Raw genomic sequence first — 18,167 nt, 5'->3', positions numbered from 1 at the left:
TTGTGCAAGTTGTAACTACAAGTGCGTTCTCTAGCCTCAATACGCCATGGAACGAGTGAGTAACCAGGTCCCTTGCAACTTACTGGCATTGAGTAGTAATGCAATGCAACTAGGATGCACCAGAAGACATTAATAATTTCATGTCACACTTGTATATTGTGTATGACTATATGGAGCAGAAAAAAAACTAGTATTGGAAACATACAAATTCAAAGACTAATTTGTAGATAAAAACTGCTGCCAACCAAACCCCACAGTCTGCTCACTCATTTTACATGAAGTTTTTATTCTTGAATGAGAGGGATCGTGTGGCTATAACAACGCAAACTTGAGATAGATTTGGAAAGTAAGTTCTATAGCATTGAGAGGATTGTGTATGAATGCAGTTTCAGCTGTCTAAAAGAAAACGCTACGTGCATGCGAGACAGAACTCTGAAGTAAGTGTCTGCCTGCATGCGGGGATAGGAGCTTTCATTTTCCTTGATTGATCGTCTACATCCATTTATGCACATGTGTATGGACATTTAAGTAGGTGTTGGATATTACTAAAATCCTGCTCTTGAATCATAATTTTCAAGTTTGAGCGCTGGTGTTTTCCCCAACCCCCTGTATTTTTACCACTTTGTTTATTCGGGATTGATGGTCTCCCGGGGTGACACAAGCAGCTGATTATTTTTTTTATTTTTAAATACATTATACATTTGTCCGATGCTGTAACGTTCTGCAAAATGCTATAATGTTTCAAAGCTATAAGGAACTGATTGAAAATGTTCTACTTATTTTAGGTGCAGATATGAGCGAATCTGGAGCATCACATCAAGGTGAATCTGTCACCTCTATGACTGGTCAAAATGATTGTAAAAGAAGAACTTTGCCAAAGCCTCCAAAAGAAGAATATAGCACACATGCTTCTATTAGTAAATTTAAGCATAGGTCCGATATTGGAGAAAAGCAAGATACAGAGTTGCAGGAGAAAGAAGCACCTAGCTATATTAGCAAAACAGACAACGTGTATGTTCCATATGGACGAAGTATGGATAAGCCGAGTAAACTGTCAGATAGTTCATTGGAAAAGACAGGAAACCTTGCAGATTATTCGAGATTAAGTTTTGAGACGTCCAGGAAAGATGTCCTTCTCTCTGCAAATGCTGCTAAAAAACAAGTAGTATGCAAAACTCAGCGTGAACAGACTAAAGATCAGCTGACCTCTTCAAAATTATCCAGTAAGCCGCCAGCTTGTAAAGGCGATTCATCATCCCAAAATGTGTACAAACTACAGAAAGCTGTAGACATGCCCCATGAAACTAGTCAAAAAAATGATGTTTCCAGTAATAATCAATTTAAAAATGCCGAAACTGAGAAAAAGGAGCATGTAAGGCCGTTAGTGAGACAGGGTAGTTTCACTATAGACAAACCAAGCTCAAACGTCCCAATAGAACTCATTCCACACATTAACAAACATCCTGTTTTATCACCAGGCTTTCCCTTTACATCTGTGAACAATATAAGAGGGAGAAGTGACTCTGTAGACACTGACTCTAGCATGGATACTACTCTCCTTTTGAAAGATACAGAAGCAGTCATGGCTTTTCTTGAAGCAAAGCTCCGGGATGAAAGCAAACCCGATGAGGATCCAAAAACACCTAGCTATACCCAAGATAATTCTATATCCCCAGAGTCAGATGTTGATACAGCAAGCACCATTAGTTTTGTAGCTGGTGAGTCAGATAGAAAATGTCCCCAAAAGCGAAAAAGCCTCAGCAGTCTACATAAAGAGAAATCCTCAACTTCTTCTCCTTCTAAAGACCCTCCTAATTCATCAGCGGCTATAAATCGAGAGCGGAATGAACGAAAAAGTAAACCCCATGTCAAAGAGGTTGCAACTAGAACTGAAATTCGGAAGGTATTGCGAACAAGTACAAGAAATAGGCCACCATCTCTCGACCTGACTGATGATGATCAGACTTCTAGTTTACCTTGTTCAGCTGTCTCAGATATTTTGTCATCTGACCAAGAAAGCTATTCTAGAAAGCCACTTACCAAAGCGCAGTTTGCTTCTGCAGATGAAAAATATGCTACATCAAAAGCAACAGCAGCTAACAAGTCAATCACTCTCCCAAGGCCACGACCAACTAGGACTTCACTGTTGCGCAGATCACGCTTAGGTGAGACTTCAGATACAGAAATTGGGGATAATGATAGAGCGTCTGTTGCCTCTGAAGTTTCTACAACAAGTTCAACATCAAAACAACCTACTGGTAAGAAACCTCTTTCAAGAATTGATTTGCTAGCACAGCCACGAAGAACAAGACTTGGTTCTTTATCAGCCCGCAGTGACTCTGAAGCAACAATATCAAAAGGTTCTGGATCGTGTCGGACTACAGAATATGCCAGCAGGAGTGGACTAAAATCTGCAGCAACTACCGATGGAAAAAGTTCTCCGAGAGCCAGAGCTAACAGCATATCTCGCTTATCAGATGCCAAAACAAAGACTGCGCCACCAAGTCACGGTTCTCCATCAGGTAAAGGTTTTAACTGACCTTTTTATTTTGGTATATTTGCAATAAAACTTTTTGGGGGGATTATTTATTGAAGCAGAAGCATTGAAAAACGGCATACAGAGTATACATATTAAAGGAACATTTCAAAAATTGTCTAAAGTATCAATATAGTACAGTTCAAGATTGTTACATTATTGTATCTCGTCATCACTGTTTAACAATTTAGGTATAACGTTAGTACATAGGTATAAAGTATGTGTGAGCATTGTTATGGGAAGATTCTAAAACTTTTTTAACTTTATATTATATTAGAGGTTGAGCTAGTTTTGTTAATAATAATGCTATGTATCATCGCTTTTGATGTCAGAGTATGACAGATTTCACTGCTGTTTTTACAACACAATGCTCATGTATTCTATTTTTTATCTTTTTCACTGTTGAGTTTTTGTAGTACATTTAATCTAGTATATAGGACACTATAGTGAAGGACAATTTTCATCTTTGTCACACTGTCATCTCTAGTCACCAAAAATTAGGATAGGTTTTACAGTTGTATAAAATAGTTTTTACCTTCTAGTCTCACCAAGTTGTGAGCGAGTTTACTAACATAATGTGAAACATAAGATACACAAGCAGCCTTTGCTGATTAAAATGATGTATGACAATGTTCTATCGGTGGCTGTATCTACATACAGTAAGAAATGCTACATTTACAGTGTCTTCATGAAAAACACTGTAACGCAACATTTCAGTGCTGGCCTCGTTGATAAGGAGCTGGTTGCTCTCATGCCCCTTATGTGCTGTGACTCATTAAGTATGGAGGCTTGATGAGGAAGGATGCATCTGTATATAGCATTTCTGTTGTTCTTTCCATCATATCTGTATTAATAGACTGAAAATGCTTTCATCTCTTTTATTACCCATTGAAAATAAATTTACCAATATTGTAGTAAGATTGTATAAAGGCCAAGTCTCATGGGGATGAGTCCTCCTTTATAATTGTCTCCTTAGATGCGACTAAAGACTTCAAGCTGGCAACACATTTAGAACCCCCCAGTAGTGCCCTGCACAAAATGCCACCAGTAGTGCCCTGCACAAAATGTAATGTATGTACAGTACAACATATAATGCCCCCCCAGCAGTAAAACACATATAATGCCCCCCAGCAGTAAAACACATATAATGCCCCCCAGCAGTAAAACACATATAATGCCCCCCAGCAGTAAAACATATATAATACCCCCCACCCCAGCAGTAAAACACATGTAATGCCCCCCAGCAGTAAAACACATATAATGCCCCCCCCCCCCCAGCAGTAAAACACATGCTATGCCCCCCCCCCCTCAGCAGTAAAACACATATAATGCCTCCCAGCAGTAAAATACATATAATGCCGCCCCCCGCAGTAAAACACATATAATGTCCCCCCCTTAGCAGTAAAACACATATAATGCCCCCCCCCCCTTAGCAGTAAAACACATATAATGCCCCCCCCCAGCAGTAAAACACATACAATGCCCCCCCCTGCAGTAAAACACATATAATGTGCCCAGCAGTAAAACATATATAATGCTCCCCACCCCAGCAGTAAAACACATATAATGCCCCCCCCCCTTAGCAGTAAAACACATATAATGCCCGCACCCCCCCCCCCTTAGCAGTAAAACACATATAATGCCCCCCCCCCCCCCCCAGCAGTAAAACACATATAACCCCCCCGCAGTAAAACACATATAATGCCCCCAGCAGTGACACAGATTTAGTTTGCCAGTAATACTGCCTGGCCTCTTCTGTTGCTGCCTCCTTACTTATTGAGGGGAGAAACCAAGATTTCTCTTCTCCCACCACACTGGGTGACCCCAGCGGCTATTTGAAATCTGACGCCAGCTCGTGAGCCTGGCAGCCAATCACTGAAGCTGGCTTCCAGCACAATGCTCCAAAGAGCTTACACGCTGGACCTTTCACCTCTGCTGAGGGTGGCTGCCAGCTATTCCAGTTGCCCCCTGACACTAAGGTCTGTGTTAAACACAGACCTCAGCGTCGTGTCAGTGTGACGGGGGGGGGATGCAGGTGGAACAGCTGACAGCTGTTCTCATCAGGGGAGGTGAGCGGCGGTGGAGGGCGGGTTTTACATTGATTTAAGGCAGGCATGTCCAACGTTGGCCCTCCAGATGTTGTGTATACAACACACTTTCCAGCATGCTTTGCCACAGTTTTGCTATTAGAGAATGCTAAACTATTGCAAAGCATGCTGGGATGTGTAGTTTTACAACATCTGAAGGGCCAACGTTGGACATGCCTGATTTAAGGCTTTTCATAATGTGATGATATCGCTGTGCCCTTTTTGTGAATATATCTTAACCCCTTTTTTTTCTTTTGCTGTTTTTATTATTACCGTTAAAAAAAATAATTATTTACTCAATAAAAAAAAAAAAAGATCATAAAAAGGCACCCAAAGTAAAGTTCTCTTGCCTGGCTTCAAAAAGCTAGCTGATAGTATGGTCTCACTTTTTAGTTTTTACACTGATGCATCAGATGCTGGTACAGAGTTATTAGGAAAATGGGTTTTAATTACTCTAGAAAGCAGTAATACATACTGTACCTCCCAACTTTTGAACAGACTGAGGAGGGACCCTTGCACGTGCCAAAGGCGCGCACCTGATGATTTGGGGACATGGTCTGCCATCAAGGGGCATGACCTACTAATAGCATCACTCCCACGAGGCCTGGCAAATAAGTTTAGTGATACAAACATAGAATTTGACGGCAGATAAGAACCACTTGGCCCATCTAGTCTGCCCCTTTTTTAAAACATGTTACCTCAAACCATATTTGATCCTTATTTTTTTGTAAGGATATCAATATGCCTATCCCAAGCATGTTTAAATTGTACTACTGTATTTGCATCTACCACCTCTGATGCTAGGCTATTCCACTTATCTACTACTCTTTCTGTGAAAAAATTCTTCCTCACATTTCCCCTGAATCTTCCTCCCTCTAGTGTCAGTGCATGTCCTCGTGTTCTGTTGCTCCTCTTCCTGTGAAGAATGTCTCCCACCTATTTTTTTTATTTATTAACAGTTTCTTATATAGCGCATACAAATTCCGCAGCGCTTTACAGAGCATAGTTATGAGCAAACACATAACAAATTACATTGACCTGTACCTTGTTAAAACCTTTGATATATTTGAAAGTTTCTATCATGTCCCCCCTTTCCCTTCTCTGCTCTAAAGTATACATATTAAGATCTTTTAGTCTTTCCTGGTACGTTTTGTGATGTAGGCCATGCACCATTTTAGTTGCCCTTCTTTGTTCAGTCTCTAATGTATTTATATCCTTCTGGAGATATGGCCTCCAGAACTGAACACAATACTCTAGGTGAGGTCGTACCAATGACCTATACAGTGGCATTATTACTTCTTTCTTTCTACTGCTGATACCTCTCCCTATGCAACCAAGCATCTGACTTGCCTTCTTCATTGCTTTGTTACATTGCCTACCTGCTTTTAAGTCCTGAAATAGTGATACTTTTATTTTAGCTGGGTAAAGTTCTGCAATAGTAATAGCCTTAAATATTTTCTTTGCATTTATATGAGGGGGAATTTTCCAAAATATTAGTGTGATTTTAATGTATTTTCCTAAAAAAATAATGACCTATGTTTTTTCCACATTACAACAAACAATAAACAGCCAATACGCGATGGAGACGGGTTCCACCAGAGTATGCTTCCACTTCGGAAGATGAGTTTGGATCTAAACTAAACTCTCCTAAACCCACTCGACTACGTGCCTCTCCAACCATTAAAATTCAGCGATCACAAGTTACTGGAAATACCCCCGTTATAGCACCATCAACCACTTTAAATGTCTCAACTTTTAAACATAAGGCAAAAGAACAGGAAGATTATATCCGTGACTGGACGGCACATCGCGAAGAAATTGCACGGTAAGGGAATATGGTTTAAAAGTTGCACATGCATAGCCATTAAACCAGTCTGTCAACTATTTTAAATATATTTGAAGGTACTTGTGTAGTTTGACGGCGGTTATGTAGTTAGCGTAGCGTCCCTGTCAGAATCAGGGTAGTGTTCCCACGGTCAGCGTCCCTGCCAGAATCAGCGTAGTGTTCCCACGGCTCACTTAATTAGTTAGCATAGTCAATAGAGCGTGTTCCCGTGGCCGCTTAAGTAGTTAGCGTAGTCAATCAGGCATCCCTGTCAGTATCAGCTTCGTGTTCCCATCCGTTCGCGGGCTAGCCGGAGCTTACGCAGTTAGCATAGTCAGTCAGCGCTTATTACATTGTGGGGGAACCATTGACCATTTTAACCTGCCTGACTTGACAGGTGTAAATGTGTTCCTGAAACACCCCCACTATCAACGCCAGCCCGAAGCGTGGCGAGTTTCGCGTGGGGATGCAGTACACGTTCTCCCGACTTGTTCATACCCCCACTATCCACGTCAGTGTGAATTTGATTTTATAAAGTGTGGCGAGGGGAGGCGGAATACACGTCAAGTTATCTGCATCATCCCGCAGGGCTCGCCACGCTTCGGACTGGCGTGGATAGGGGGTGTTTCAAATGGAGGCATTTGCCAGTATGTAACATGGAGCACTGACAAATGCGTCCTTTATTGTGCTTGAGATGCACTTGCACACCGCACGCAGTACCAAACCCCTAACCCTGTTGGCAGGGTTGCCGTACCCTGCCGCAATACTTACTGAGACGCACAAGCGTCAGACAGATGGAGCGCCTCTCTGCCGTCGCCCGCATGATCCCCTCACCACCGGCATCTGCCATTGCAGTGGATCTGGCAGTTACCGGCGCTGTGAAAGAGCTCACTAGGCTTACCAGGGATGCTGGGGACAGTACGGTGACTATGCTAACTACGCAGGGCTGCCACGGAGACATTACACTTACTACGCTAGGCAGCCGTCGGGCTACGCTGACAACGTATAGCTTAGGTTGCTGCCGTGAAACTACACAAGTAAGGCAGCCGTTGGGCTACGCTACGTAGCTTCAAACGTATCATAGGCTGCCGCTGTGAAACTACACAAGTACCTATTTGAATGCCTACAACACACACCCTTTGAATACTATTTGTTAATGTGCATCAAGCAGAACTTTTTTTTAAAAAATAATTAAATATTGCCAAAAAAACTGTTTGGGCAATATTTAATGCGGCCAGCGAGGGGGTTAAAAGGCAGGGCTCGTTGAAAACAAGTGACCCTCACTGTTTAACCCCCGCACCGGCCGCTCACTGTATTCAATGTTCCGTGGGAACCCTCGCCATCAGATGACGGTGAGGATTCCCCCAAACAGCGAGACCCACGGCTAATTTTAGACTGATTGGTTGGTAATTTAGTCGATTGAAATGATTGCATTGAAAGGCTGATTGCATATACAGTATGTGTACCCATCTTTAGCTGAAGTAGTCACAGAAGCCCTCTGGCTTTGTGTATGTAGATCAGACCATCCAGGGGTGCAAACTAGAAAGATAATCCCCCAATCCCAGATTTTTTTAAGCCCCAAAAAATACCCAGGTTATTATTGGAGTGGGATAATATTTATCTTCTAAGTTCCTGTCCTCTCAGGCTCTCCCAGCTGCCCATAGAAAATATGGGAGTCCCATGATGCAGTTGCTGTCAGTCACTGATAGGCTGCTGGCAGCACTCTGTGCGATGAGTTAATCGCTATGCTGCCACTTCCAGCCAGATAGTAACTCCTAGTCTTCTGCAGCTAAGCCTGGGAGAGGACCAGACAAACTATCCGCTGACCAGAGAAACCTATTCAGACCATCACTGTGTGACTAAGGTAAGGAAAAAGAGAGGAGAAAGAGGGTTGTCTGGTGTAACAAGGGAGAAGGATAGCCAGGGGGGATATCACGTGGCACACTGTGGAAGGATTGCATGGAGGACAGGAGGGAGAAAATGATTGCCAAAGAGGACAGGAGGGGAAGATGGATGGCAGAGAGGACCGAAGGTGAAAAAAGATGCCAGTTACCATACCACCTTCACTGCAGCCCCTGCCCCAACTAATCCTGGCTGCCAGGGTGTGTAGTAATCCACAACATGGGATCCTCAGTGCTAAACTCTGCACAGCCTCAAAAGCAATTGCTACTCTGACACTGGTGACTATGTATAATGCTGACCCATCCAGGTTGTGGCAAATATAATGTATATTCATGAAAAAAATAACTTTCTACACACTTTGGATGAGTTGGATTTATCCATATGTGATCATTTTCTTTTTAGTTTAAAGTGTTGTATGCAAATAAGTTATTTTGAATAAACCATGTCTGTTGTAGAATATATTGATGATAACAGCAGTTTCTTCCTTATTATAAGAGATGTCTTCTCATTTACTGCAAATTGCTTATTTGCCATAAGATTTCAGACGACATTTTGCAGGATCAGCCAAGATTTGGCTCTCATTGCTCGGGAAATAAATGACGTTGCAGGGGAAATAGATTCAGTGACTTCATCCGGCACTGCACCTAGTACCACAGTAAGCACTGCAGCTACCACACCTGGTTCAGCTATAGACACCAGAGAAGAGGTAGGAGATCTTCAGGAAGATATTCAGGTTCTTGTCTCTTCCTTTTGTCTATAACATTCAATTTCCATTTTTTTTCAGGTTTCATTTCTTTTTGTTTTACTATTAAAACTTGCACATAATTTATTAATCTGTTTAGAAGACATAAAGTACTAATCTGATCTTAAAAGTTTATTTAAAGCCAAAGGTATTCTGTGTTTCTATAAGATACGTTGTTAAACTGGAAACCCCTACAGTATATACACTTTCCTTTTCAGTCTACAATATATCTAATAATCTAGTACAGCTACAGATGTGTCCTCATACATCTTGCTTCAATACACCAGCAGGAGATGCCTTATGTGAGTAAGCTGACTGGTCCCATGCAACTCCTAACATCAGGCACCATTTTTTTTGTGGCAAATATGTGTCTTATAGGCATCACTATGCGATTTAGATACACACAGTCCGCTGATTAAAATTCTATGCATCATATCTGTGTCCCATGTGCCTGTATCTGCCTATGAAATGGAACATTATGGTGTTTTCCAGGAGATACTGTAGCGTAGCATTTCATATGCAAATACAGGTGCATTCTTACGCAGAATATAGGCATGCTGCATATCAAATTAGCAAAACCTGCTTGTGTGCCCAATTAGCATTGTTTGTTGAAAAAGAAGCATTTTAATGGAAAAGTCACATGAAAAGTCCCTATCTGGCTGTTTAAGGTGAGGCTAGATGTATGTGGACACATGTGTAACTGTAAAATATCAGTCATTTCAAACATATAAATCCATATATATTTTTAAGAAAAGCTAATGAAATCAACATGGAGGTTTAACAATGTTTGCATTATCTTTGTGTCCTGCAGTCTATTTTCATCTGCAGTCTGTCCAATTAGAAAGTTGGTTTATTATGTATCTAGTCATGCATGTACCGTCATCCTCTTTTAACCACTTAACTTGCTATGTTTTCCAAAAATGGCAACACATTTTATGAAATGATGCAAAAAATATCTATTTAAACCTGAATCAATAAAACATTTGAACACATTGTAAAATCACAGTTAAAAAGCTATTATTTAAATAATGTGATATTAATTTTTTAATATACTGGTATATCATTTCGGAAACCTTTTTGAAAAAAATTGTTTATAGCTTAAAAAAAAAGAAATTACTATGTTCACAGGGGTGGGATGGAGAAGCAGGAAAGGATCTGTGACAAAGGAGGGGGTGGGGTAATTCATAGTGGAAAATGGGACATGGGTGGGCGAGGGGCAGAGTTTGAGGGGCGCTGGCTATAAGCCAATTCCACTATACTAACATGCAGACAGGGGTTACCACCAAGCGGCCTGATTACTTCTCCCCACAGTGATCTGAGCACAGTAAAAGAGCTGAGGCCTGCACCTCTTGCTGAGCGGAAGCTGAGTAGGGATGCCACACTATTTCCTGATCATTGTGGCCTGCAGCGATTATACACTGGGTTGAAACCCAGGGTGCACGGGGATCCAGGAAGTCCCTCCGATATAGACATCTGCTGGAAGATTATCTTCCAGCAGCCATCCCCGTGAACATTTCTGACTGCAGCCATGACTTTCCTTCTCTGCAATCATCTTTTCTTTGTTAACACCTTCTGTCTTGCGCTCTGCTCTCTATCCATTTTTTTTGTGTGTTTTCTATTAATCGAATATCTATTGTAACAATAAAGTTTTTATTGTAATACATTTATTATTATTATTGTGGGGGTCTGCTTTTTTGTTGCTGCCCCTACTATAAAGTCACTCTTTCCCACACTGTGCAGACACCTTGCATTCTCTGTTGTTGTTATTATGCACAGTTTAGAGCATTCATTCTGAAGTTGCTTCCATGTGTTCTTTACAGGCATTATGCAGCCACTGTGTAGTTACTCCAGCGTCAATACTACTGCTATTAACATAGCCTATGCATAAACACTTTTACATCCACAGCATTCAGCCACTACGCTATTCACAGTGGTAATCCTGTGTATTGCATAGTCATTATGAATTCACTATATTACACCATGCATATTTTATCCAATAACTACATCTGTTTTATAAATATTACAGCGTTAGCGTAATGCATCCAGCTTAGCCTCCATTCTGTTCACTGAATTGGCTCTATGTAGATGCCTATATATCCATTGTGCATGCACTGTACAAGGTAACTGTTATTGGTTTTATAATCATTATTCACATTGTGCCCACACTACACCCCCAATATCTAGTAGTAACCCTTATCATTAGTCTCTGCTGGAATCCCAGCAATTTGCACATCTGGGCACCAATATTTCACCAAGACTCATGCTAAACATCTTTTAAGCAGCTGCGTCTCCATAGCAGGGGAGTCTCAGAAAAGCTGTTTTGATCTCTACTAATTTACATGAAGAAAAACACACAATTACATTTGGAAACAAATTAGTTTAAATAAACTTATTTCCTTCTCTCCCACGTGTATGAAATCTAGGAAGCATTTAGATTCTACCTCCCAGATGTTCTCTTCCAAGAATCTTTCTTAAGCTGGCCATACATCTATAGATCAATTGTCAGATTGGGCTAGTTGGAACAAAATCCTGGTAATTGATGAGTTTTTGGCAGCCCAACCAGCCCAATCTGACAATCGATCTGTAGATGTATGGCCACCTTTACTTCTATTTTATAGGGGGCGGGGAAAAAAAATCAATTTATCCTCATTGCTGCTTCCCCACTCATCTTGAGGTGCCCGTACATCACCAATCACAATGAATTGTTTCTCTAGATCCAATATTTCTCCCCCCCCCCCCCCCCCCCCCCCCAGATAAATGTTTTTTCCAATTTTTCTGACTTGCCAACACATTACAGATTTGTTTCAGGGATCAATCTTGAATGTGCCCATACATCACCTCAGTTGATTGTGATTTTCCTAGTCACTTGGAGAATATTTAAATAATTAGTGGTACTACTATTGCTTCCTGCCCCTGACACAATGAAACCTTGTTGTTAGAAGAAATAAAAATGCATAGGAGTCCCCCATATTTATAGAACCAGAACCAGGCTCTTGGTGTGTGGCCCTGGTTCTAAAAATGGGGGCAGAAATTGAGTAGGGTTTCCCCGTAATTTAAGAACCAGCACCGTGCTAAATAGCAGGGTGGTAATGCCACAGCCAGGGTAACACTTGACCAGGGTCCCATGGTCAAAGCATTCATCCACCCTAACTAGCCAGGGTTCCCCAGGACTGGGCTGAAGCTTGGGGCTATCTCCCACACCCCTGGGTAGTGGGTTCAATTTTAATAGCTTGTGCAAGTAATAGTGTCCTTTACAGTTGAAATAAAGGTTTCACCAAGCCTATCCCACATGCTGATACATGGAGAGCCACAGGTACCAGCCTGTGAGGGTACCTATAGTCCCCAGGCAAAGGCAATATTAAAATAACCATAAAACATTGATTGCTATAATATTTTTATTTCTCTGGACTTTCACCTGTGGCAGTGGCGGTTGCCTTTAAGCTCTTTTGCATGGCCACCGCCTCCCCGGTCTTTCTCAGATATCTTCATCCGTGATCCTTATCTGGGGCGGGCGGGCGGCCATCTTAAAGCTCTATTACATTGGCTGCCAGGACTTCAGCATCTTTCGTAGCTCTTCTCAGCTCCTCCTCGGGCATCAAACTGCCTGTCCCCTGTCTCGTTCTAGCTAATAGAGCAAGCCCAAGGAGGCAGGAAGAGGATTTTGTGCTGCTGCCTCATCCCGCTGCAATGAGAACCCAGACCGATTTTTGCTCCAACCAGCCATACAATAAATCTTTAGGTGTATGACCAGCTTAAAGGTGGCCATACATCTACAGATCGATTGTCAGATTTGGCTGGTTGGAACAAAAACCTGGTAATTGATGAGTGACTGTTTTTGGCAGTTTTCCAACATTTCAAAGCAAATGGTCAACTTTCATTTACTCTCATCCATTACCAGGTTTTTGTTCCAACCAGCCCAATCTGACAATCGATCTGTAGATGTATGACAGCCTTAACTCTCCAAATCTTTCTTCCAAATCCAATTCAAGTTTCTAACACTCATTTGCAAAGTCCTCATCCATTCCTCTCCATTTGCATGTCTGACCATATCTGTATACACTCCTGCCCACTCTCTTCTTTCCACAAATGCTTGCTGCCTCTCTTGACATCTGATAACTTCCTCCCATCCCTGCCTCTGGGATTTTGGCCATGCTGCTCCCTACCTCTGGAATTCTCTATCTCTCTAGCAGACTCTGCACCTCCTGAACTTCAAATAGGCTCTCAAGACGTAATTCTTCATCATTATCCTAACTCCCTGTCCCATTCTAAGTTCTACCCCATCTCTGTCCCTCTTATCTCTATAACCCTCTCCTTCAGAATGTTCGTTATCACAAGCAGGGCCCTCTTCCCTCATGTGCTTTTACTTAGACTATCTTTTTCTCCATACATTGGCACCTAGTCCTTGATTTCTGCCACACTGATGTTTATTCCAGTGCCATATCCCCTGATGCAGCAATGTTTGTATAACATGTAATTGTCCTATATTGTCTTGTACTGTAAGTCGTTTTTCTTCATTTGCTCACTTGTTCATGTACTTAGTTAGGTGCTGTGAAACCCATGTGTCCCCATATAAATAAGCAATAATAATGTACAAAACTCATCCTAACTCACACTAAGTAAATGTGTTAACAAATGCTTTGCACCCATGAATACTCACAAAATCCTCAAAACATGGCTCAATGGTCAACAAATTTTGATACAGTATTCGCTCATGTTGTGGGGGATTTTGTAGATATTAGTGCCTTAATAGTGTTAAAAAAAAAAAAGTATAACTAAAACTTATGAAATGTCTTTTGTTTACTGCCAGCTGGTAGATCGTGTTTTTGATGAAAGCCTTAACTTCCGAAAGATTCCCCCAACTGTGCCCAAATCAGATTCAAATTCTAAAGCAGCTGATTCAAAATCTCAGCCTAAAGAAAATTCGGAACCACCAGTTATCACTCGAAGAAAGACTTGGAGCAGAGATGAAGTAAGTGTTGGCCTGCCACTAAGTGCAGATATGATTTTAACAGATTTAAATAACAAAAGAGAATATTGTTTCTTTTAGGAGTTTCCAAATTAATCATGTAAAAACTGAACTCTTAACTTTACATAATCAATCTTTTCATTGCAAAAAGTGTGCGTGTGTTTCCTGTGTTGTAGAGCAGCGGTTCCCAACCATTTTTCTCTCCTGTACCACTTGAGGCCTTTAATTTATGAATATCCCCTCATCTCAATTTGAAATCTCCACAGTATTTACGAGTGGAGTAGGATTGAGTGGTAGGCATGTCCTTATGCATTTTATTATATTAACCCTTTGAGTGGCAACATCTCTGTGAGAAATGTGCAAAATATCCGCTAAATGACAGCGTTGCTCACATTTGTTATATAAATGTTAAAAAAAAAAAAAATTGTGTAAAAAAAGATTATATTCCCTATATAAGGTAAACATTACAGGTCGTTATGATGAATAAAAATGTTTGCTTGGCAATTTTGAAAAATAGTTTGACAAAGTCACTTGGCATGCAAAGGGTTAAGGCGTAGTGCTGAAGTAGTATACGTCAGGAATCGTGTCCCTCTGCGGTTGCTGTTAATGCCTGTAGGATTAATGCCGCTGCTTCCTTCATCCAAGTCAGCACGGGGGAGATGAACGCTAATGTCTGCGGGCAGCACGGCTAAAGCACAAAGAGACACTGATGATGCTACAGATGGAACCGGAATTGACGCAATGCTAGACTTCTTCTGCTATAGGAAGACTTCTACCACTTCTGCAGTTACCAATGTTATTTTCGGTAAACTCTGCAGAGTACCCCCAGGGGTACATGTACCCCAGTTTTGGAACCACTGTTCTAGAGAGAACAGAAAGGTGTCCAGTATTGGGCCCAAAAAAGCAAGACTTCTGGGAGCTATGTCTGACAGTGACATAGAAGTATGTGACAGCATATCAATTTGTAATAAATGTAAACTAAATGATTTTTATTCTATGTAGGTGATGGGCGACAGTTTACTGCTTTCTTCAGTATTCCAGTTTTCTCGGAAAATTAGGCAAACTATTGACAAAACTGCTAATAAAATAAGGTATGTGATTCTTTTTGTTGGTATTAAAAAAAAAAAAAAAAAAACATTTTAACAAAATACTACATGTGAGCTCTTTGTTTTTTGGGGTATTTTTTTTTTTAATATCACAATGCAAAAAAACTCTTTACATTTAAAGGTAAGTTGTGTATACCTGAATAGGGAAGACATGAGAGATCCAGTAACTTAAAAAAATCTAAATGTTTGTGTTTAGATATTTTATGCAAATGACAGGCTCATGGTATTAGTGAATTTATTCCAAGGAGTTTTTCAGAAGCCTACCAAAATATTTTGGCATTACAGGATTTTTTCCCCCTCAAAATTCTACCCCATAATGACAACATGAAAAAAAGTTTTTTTGCAGAATTATTAAAAAAAGAAAAAACTAAGAAATCACATGTGCAAGTATTCACAGCCTTTGCTCACATTGTTGATGCACCTTTGGCAGCCATTACAGCCTCAAGTATTTTTTAATATGATGCCACACGCTTGGCACACCTATCTTTGGGCTTTTTCAATCCGATTCAAGTCTGGGCTCTGGCTGAGCCACTCAAGGACATTCACAGAGTTGTCTTGAAACCACTTCTTTGAGATCTTGGGTATGTGCTTAGGTTCGTTGCTCTGCTGAAAGATTAACCGTCGCCCCAGTTTGGATATCTCAACATTGCTGAATTCATCTTTCCCTCTATCCTGACTCATCTCCCAGTTCCTGCCCCCCCCCCCCCCCGAAAAACATGCCCACAGCATGATGCCACCACCACCATGCTTCACGGTAGGGATGGTATTGGCCTCGTTCAATCTTTGTCTCATCAGAGAATGTTGTTTCTCATGGTCTGGGAGTCCTTCATTGCACTTTGGCAAACACCAAGCCGGCTGCAATGTGCTTTTTACTAAGGAGTGGCTTGCGTATGGCCACGCTACCATACAAGCCAGATTGGTAGTTTCCTGCAGAGATGGTTGTCCTTCTGGTAGGTTCTCTTGTCTCCACAATGCTGTAACTCTGACAGAATGACCATTGGGTTCTTGGTCAGCTTCCTGACTAGGGCCCTTCTCTCCCATTTGCTCAGTTTAGAGGGGCGTCCAGCCAGCTCTAGGAAGAGTCCTGGTGGTTCCGAACTTCTCTCATTTACGGATGATTGAGGCCATTGTGCTCATTAGGACTTCCAAAGCTATAGATATTTGGTACTTGTGTATTTTGGCGGCGCCCCCGATCTCCATCGCGCGATGAGTACGTCGCATCGCATGCCATGCACCCGATCTCATGCGATGCGACGCGATTTTTGCCCCCTATTCGATGAAAGATTGTATAAGCACCCTAATGGGTGCTTACAATGTTAAATGCACCCCCACGCCACCCCCCCCCCCACTATAAACGTGAACCCGAAGCGTGGCGTGGAGTTGAGAATAGAAAGTGTGGCGAGCGGACGCGGATACCTTCACAGGTATACGCGTCCCCTCGCGGGCTTCACAGGTGTCCGCAACCGCTCGCCACGCTTCGGGCTCGGTGGCTCGCTGTGCTCGCCACACTTTCTATTCTCAACTCCACGCCGACGTGGATAGTGGGGGTATACAATGTTTCATCACATCGCATTGTATGGCATTGTATGCCATACAATGGCATACAATTTAAAAATTGTATGCCATTGTACAATATCGCGTCGCATCGCATACCATCGTATGCCTTATGGTATGCGATGCGATGGGCGCCGCCAAAATACACAAGTACCAGATATTTTTCTGTACCCTTCTCCAGATTTGTGCCTCGAGACATTACTGTCTTGGAAGTCTACAGACAATTTATTTGCTTGCTTGGATTGTGCTTTGACATTCACTGTCAAGTGTGTGCCTTTCAAAATCATGTCCAATCAACTGAATTTTCCACACTTATGTACATGCAATTTATTCGTTTTTTTATCATCTGTATATATGTCTAGTGTCCGTGAGTCTCTTAAACACTGCCATCTGCTGGCAGAAAGTGAAACTGCATCTTTCTCACACATGCACAAAAACAGAAGTTAGTAGGCTAGCTTTCAAAGCTTTTGCTTTAAATGAGCTTACAAGTTTTTAATAAATTTGCAAAAATCTCCCAAAAACATTTGTCATGTCATTTTGTGTAGAATTTTGAGGGAATAAATTAATTCCATTTTTAAATAACAAAATATGGAAAAAGTGAAGTACTGTGAATATTTTCCGGATGCAATGTAAATCTTTACTAGATTTTTGGGTGTTGAGCCCAATTTATGTTCTATATTTCAGCATTCTTAGACTAAAAAGCCATCAGGCTGTAGAGTTATTTCCTAATTAAAGATTCTATATCTGGTTCAGAACTTAATTTCCAGGAAAAATTTCCCAAACTCTGCATCGCACTATATGATACGGTTTCATTTATGAGCCTCTTACAGCCAATTGGCTGGTACTACATTGTTGTTTTGGTTTATGTCTGGAACTGTACACGCATGCATATGTTGAATAAGTAGTTTTTGTTTACTATATTAAGTAAATATTAAGAATAATTCCAAGTGTCAGATTCCTAGAAGCACAGTATTATTTATTTATTTAAGTGTAATTGGGGGATTAGTCGCGCTATTTTTTTTGTTTTGTTTTTCCGGTCAGTTTGTCCTTCTGCTCACGTTTTATTTTACACTCATGTCATTATAAATAAAACATGTTAGGTATTTTTATTTGGTTTATTTTAAATATTTTTGTGCTACAGAAATATTTTTTCTAATCTCTGCATGCCACCCAGCAAGAGATAACTGGCATGAGTGAGCTAGCAGGTCTAGTACAACTCCACTAGCATCGGACATCATCTTTTTTTGGGGGATGGGGGCAAATTCAACTAAAGTGCCTATTTTTCCACGTGTTTTTTTTTTAAAAAAAAAACTGCGACCATTTGCGACTTTTTATAGTCCTGTTTCGCTGAAGCATTTTTTAGGCATGTTTGGTGGCTGCAGTTTCACTTTTTTTTTAAAGTTGAAACTGCAATTGAATAAGAAAGTCTTAATTGAATTCATATTATTT

General features: G+C 41.1%; 1 protein-coding gene across 6 annotated transcripts in view; it reads left to right on the top strand.

The window, feature by feature from the left end:
* The window catches only part of CEP170 (centrosomal protein 170), a 98,605-nt gene that overhangs the window by 64,603 nt on the left and 15,835 nt on the right, over positions 1 to 18,167 (top strand). For 2 of the 6 annotated variants that reach the window (XM_083176290.1, XM_083176285.1), the window contains exons 11-15: positions 786 to 2,522; positions 6,193 to 6,448; positions 8,888 to 9,083; positions 13,900 to 14,061; positions 15,061 to 15,149. In XM_083176290.1, the coding sequence (XP_083032416.1) occupies positions 786 to 2,522; positions 6,193 to 6,448; positions 8,888 to 9,083; positions 13,900 to 14,061; positions 15,061 to 15,149 (2,440 nt within the window). Of the gene's footprint in view, positions 1 to 785; positions 2,523 to 6,192; positions 6,449 to 8,237; positions 8,854 to 8,887; positions 9,084 to 13,899; positions 14,062 to 15,060; positions 15,150 to 18,167 lie in introns of those variants that run through there. The other 4 variants (XM_083176288.1, XM_083176286.1, XM_083176289.1 and 1 more) reach the window with 4 other exon arrangements.

This window comes from Crinia signifera, chromosome 3 (genome assembly GCF_055691185.1).
Source record: "Crinia signifera chromosome 3, ASM5569118v1, whole genome shotgun sequence".
Taxonomy (NCBI): domain Eukaryota; kingdom Metazoa; phylum Chordata; class Amphibia; order Anura; family Myobatrachidae; genus Crinia; species Crinia signifera.
Note: the sequence above shows the minus strand (reverse complement) of the source record. Positions and strands in the feature narration are given on the sequence as shown.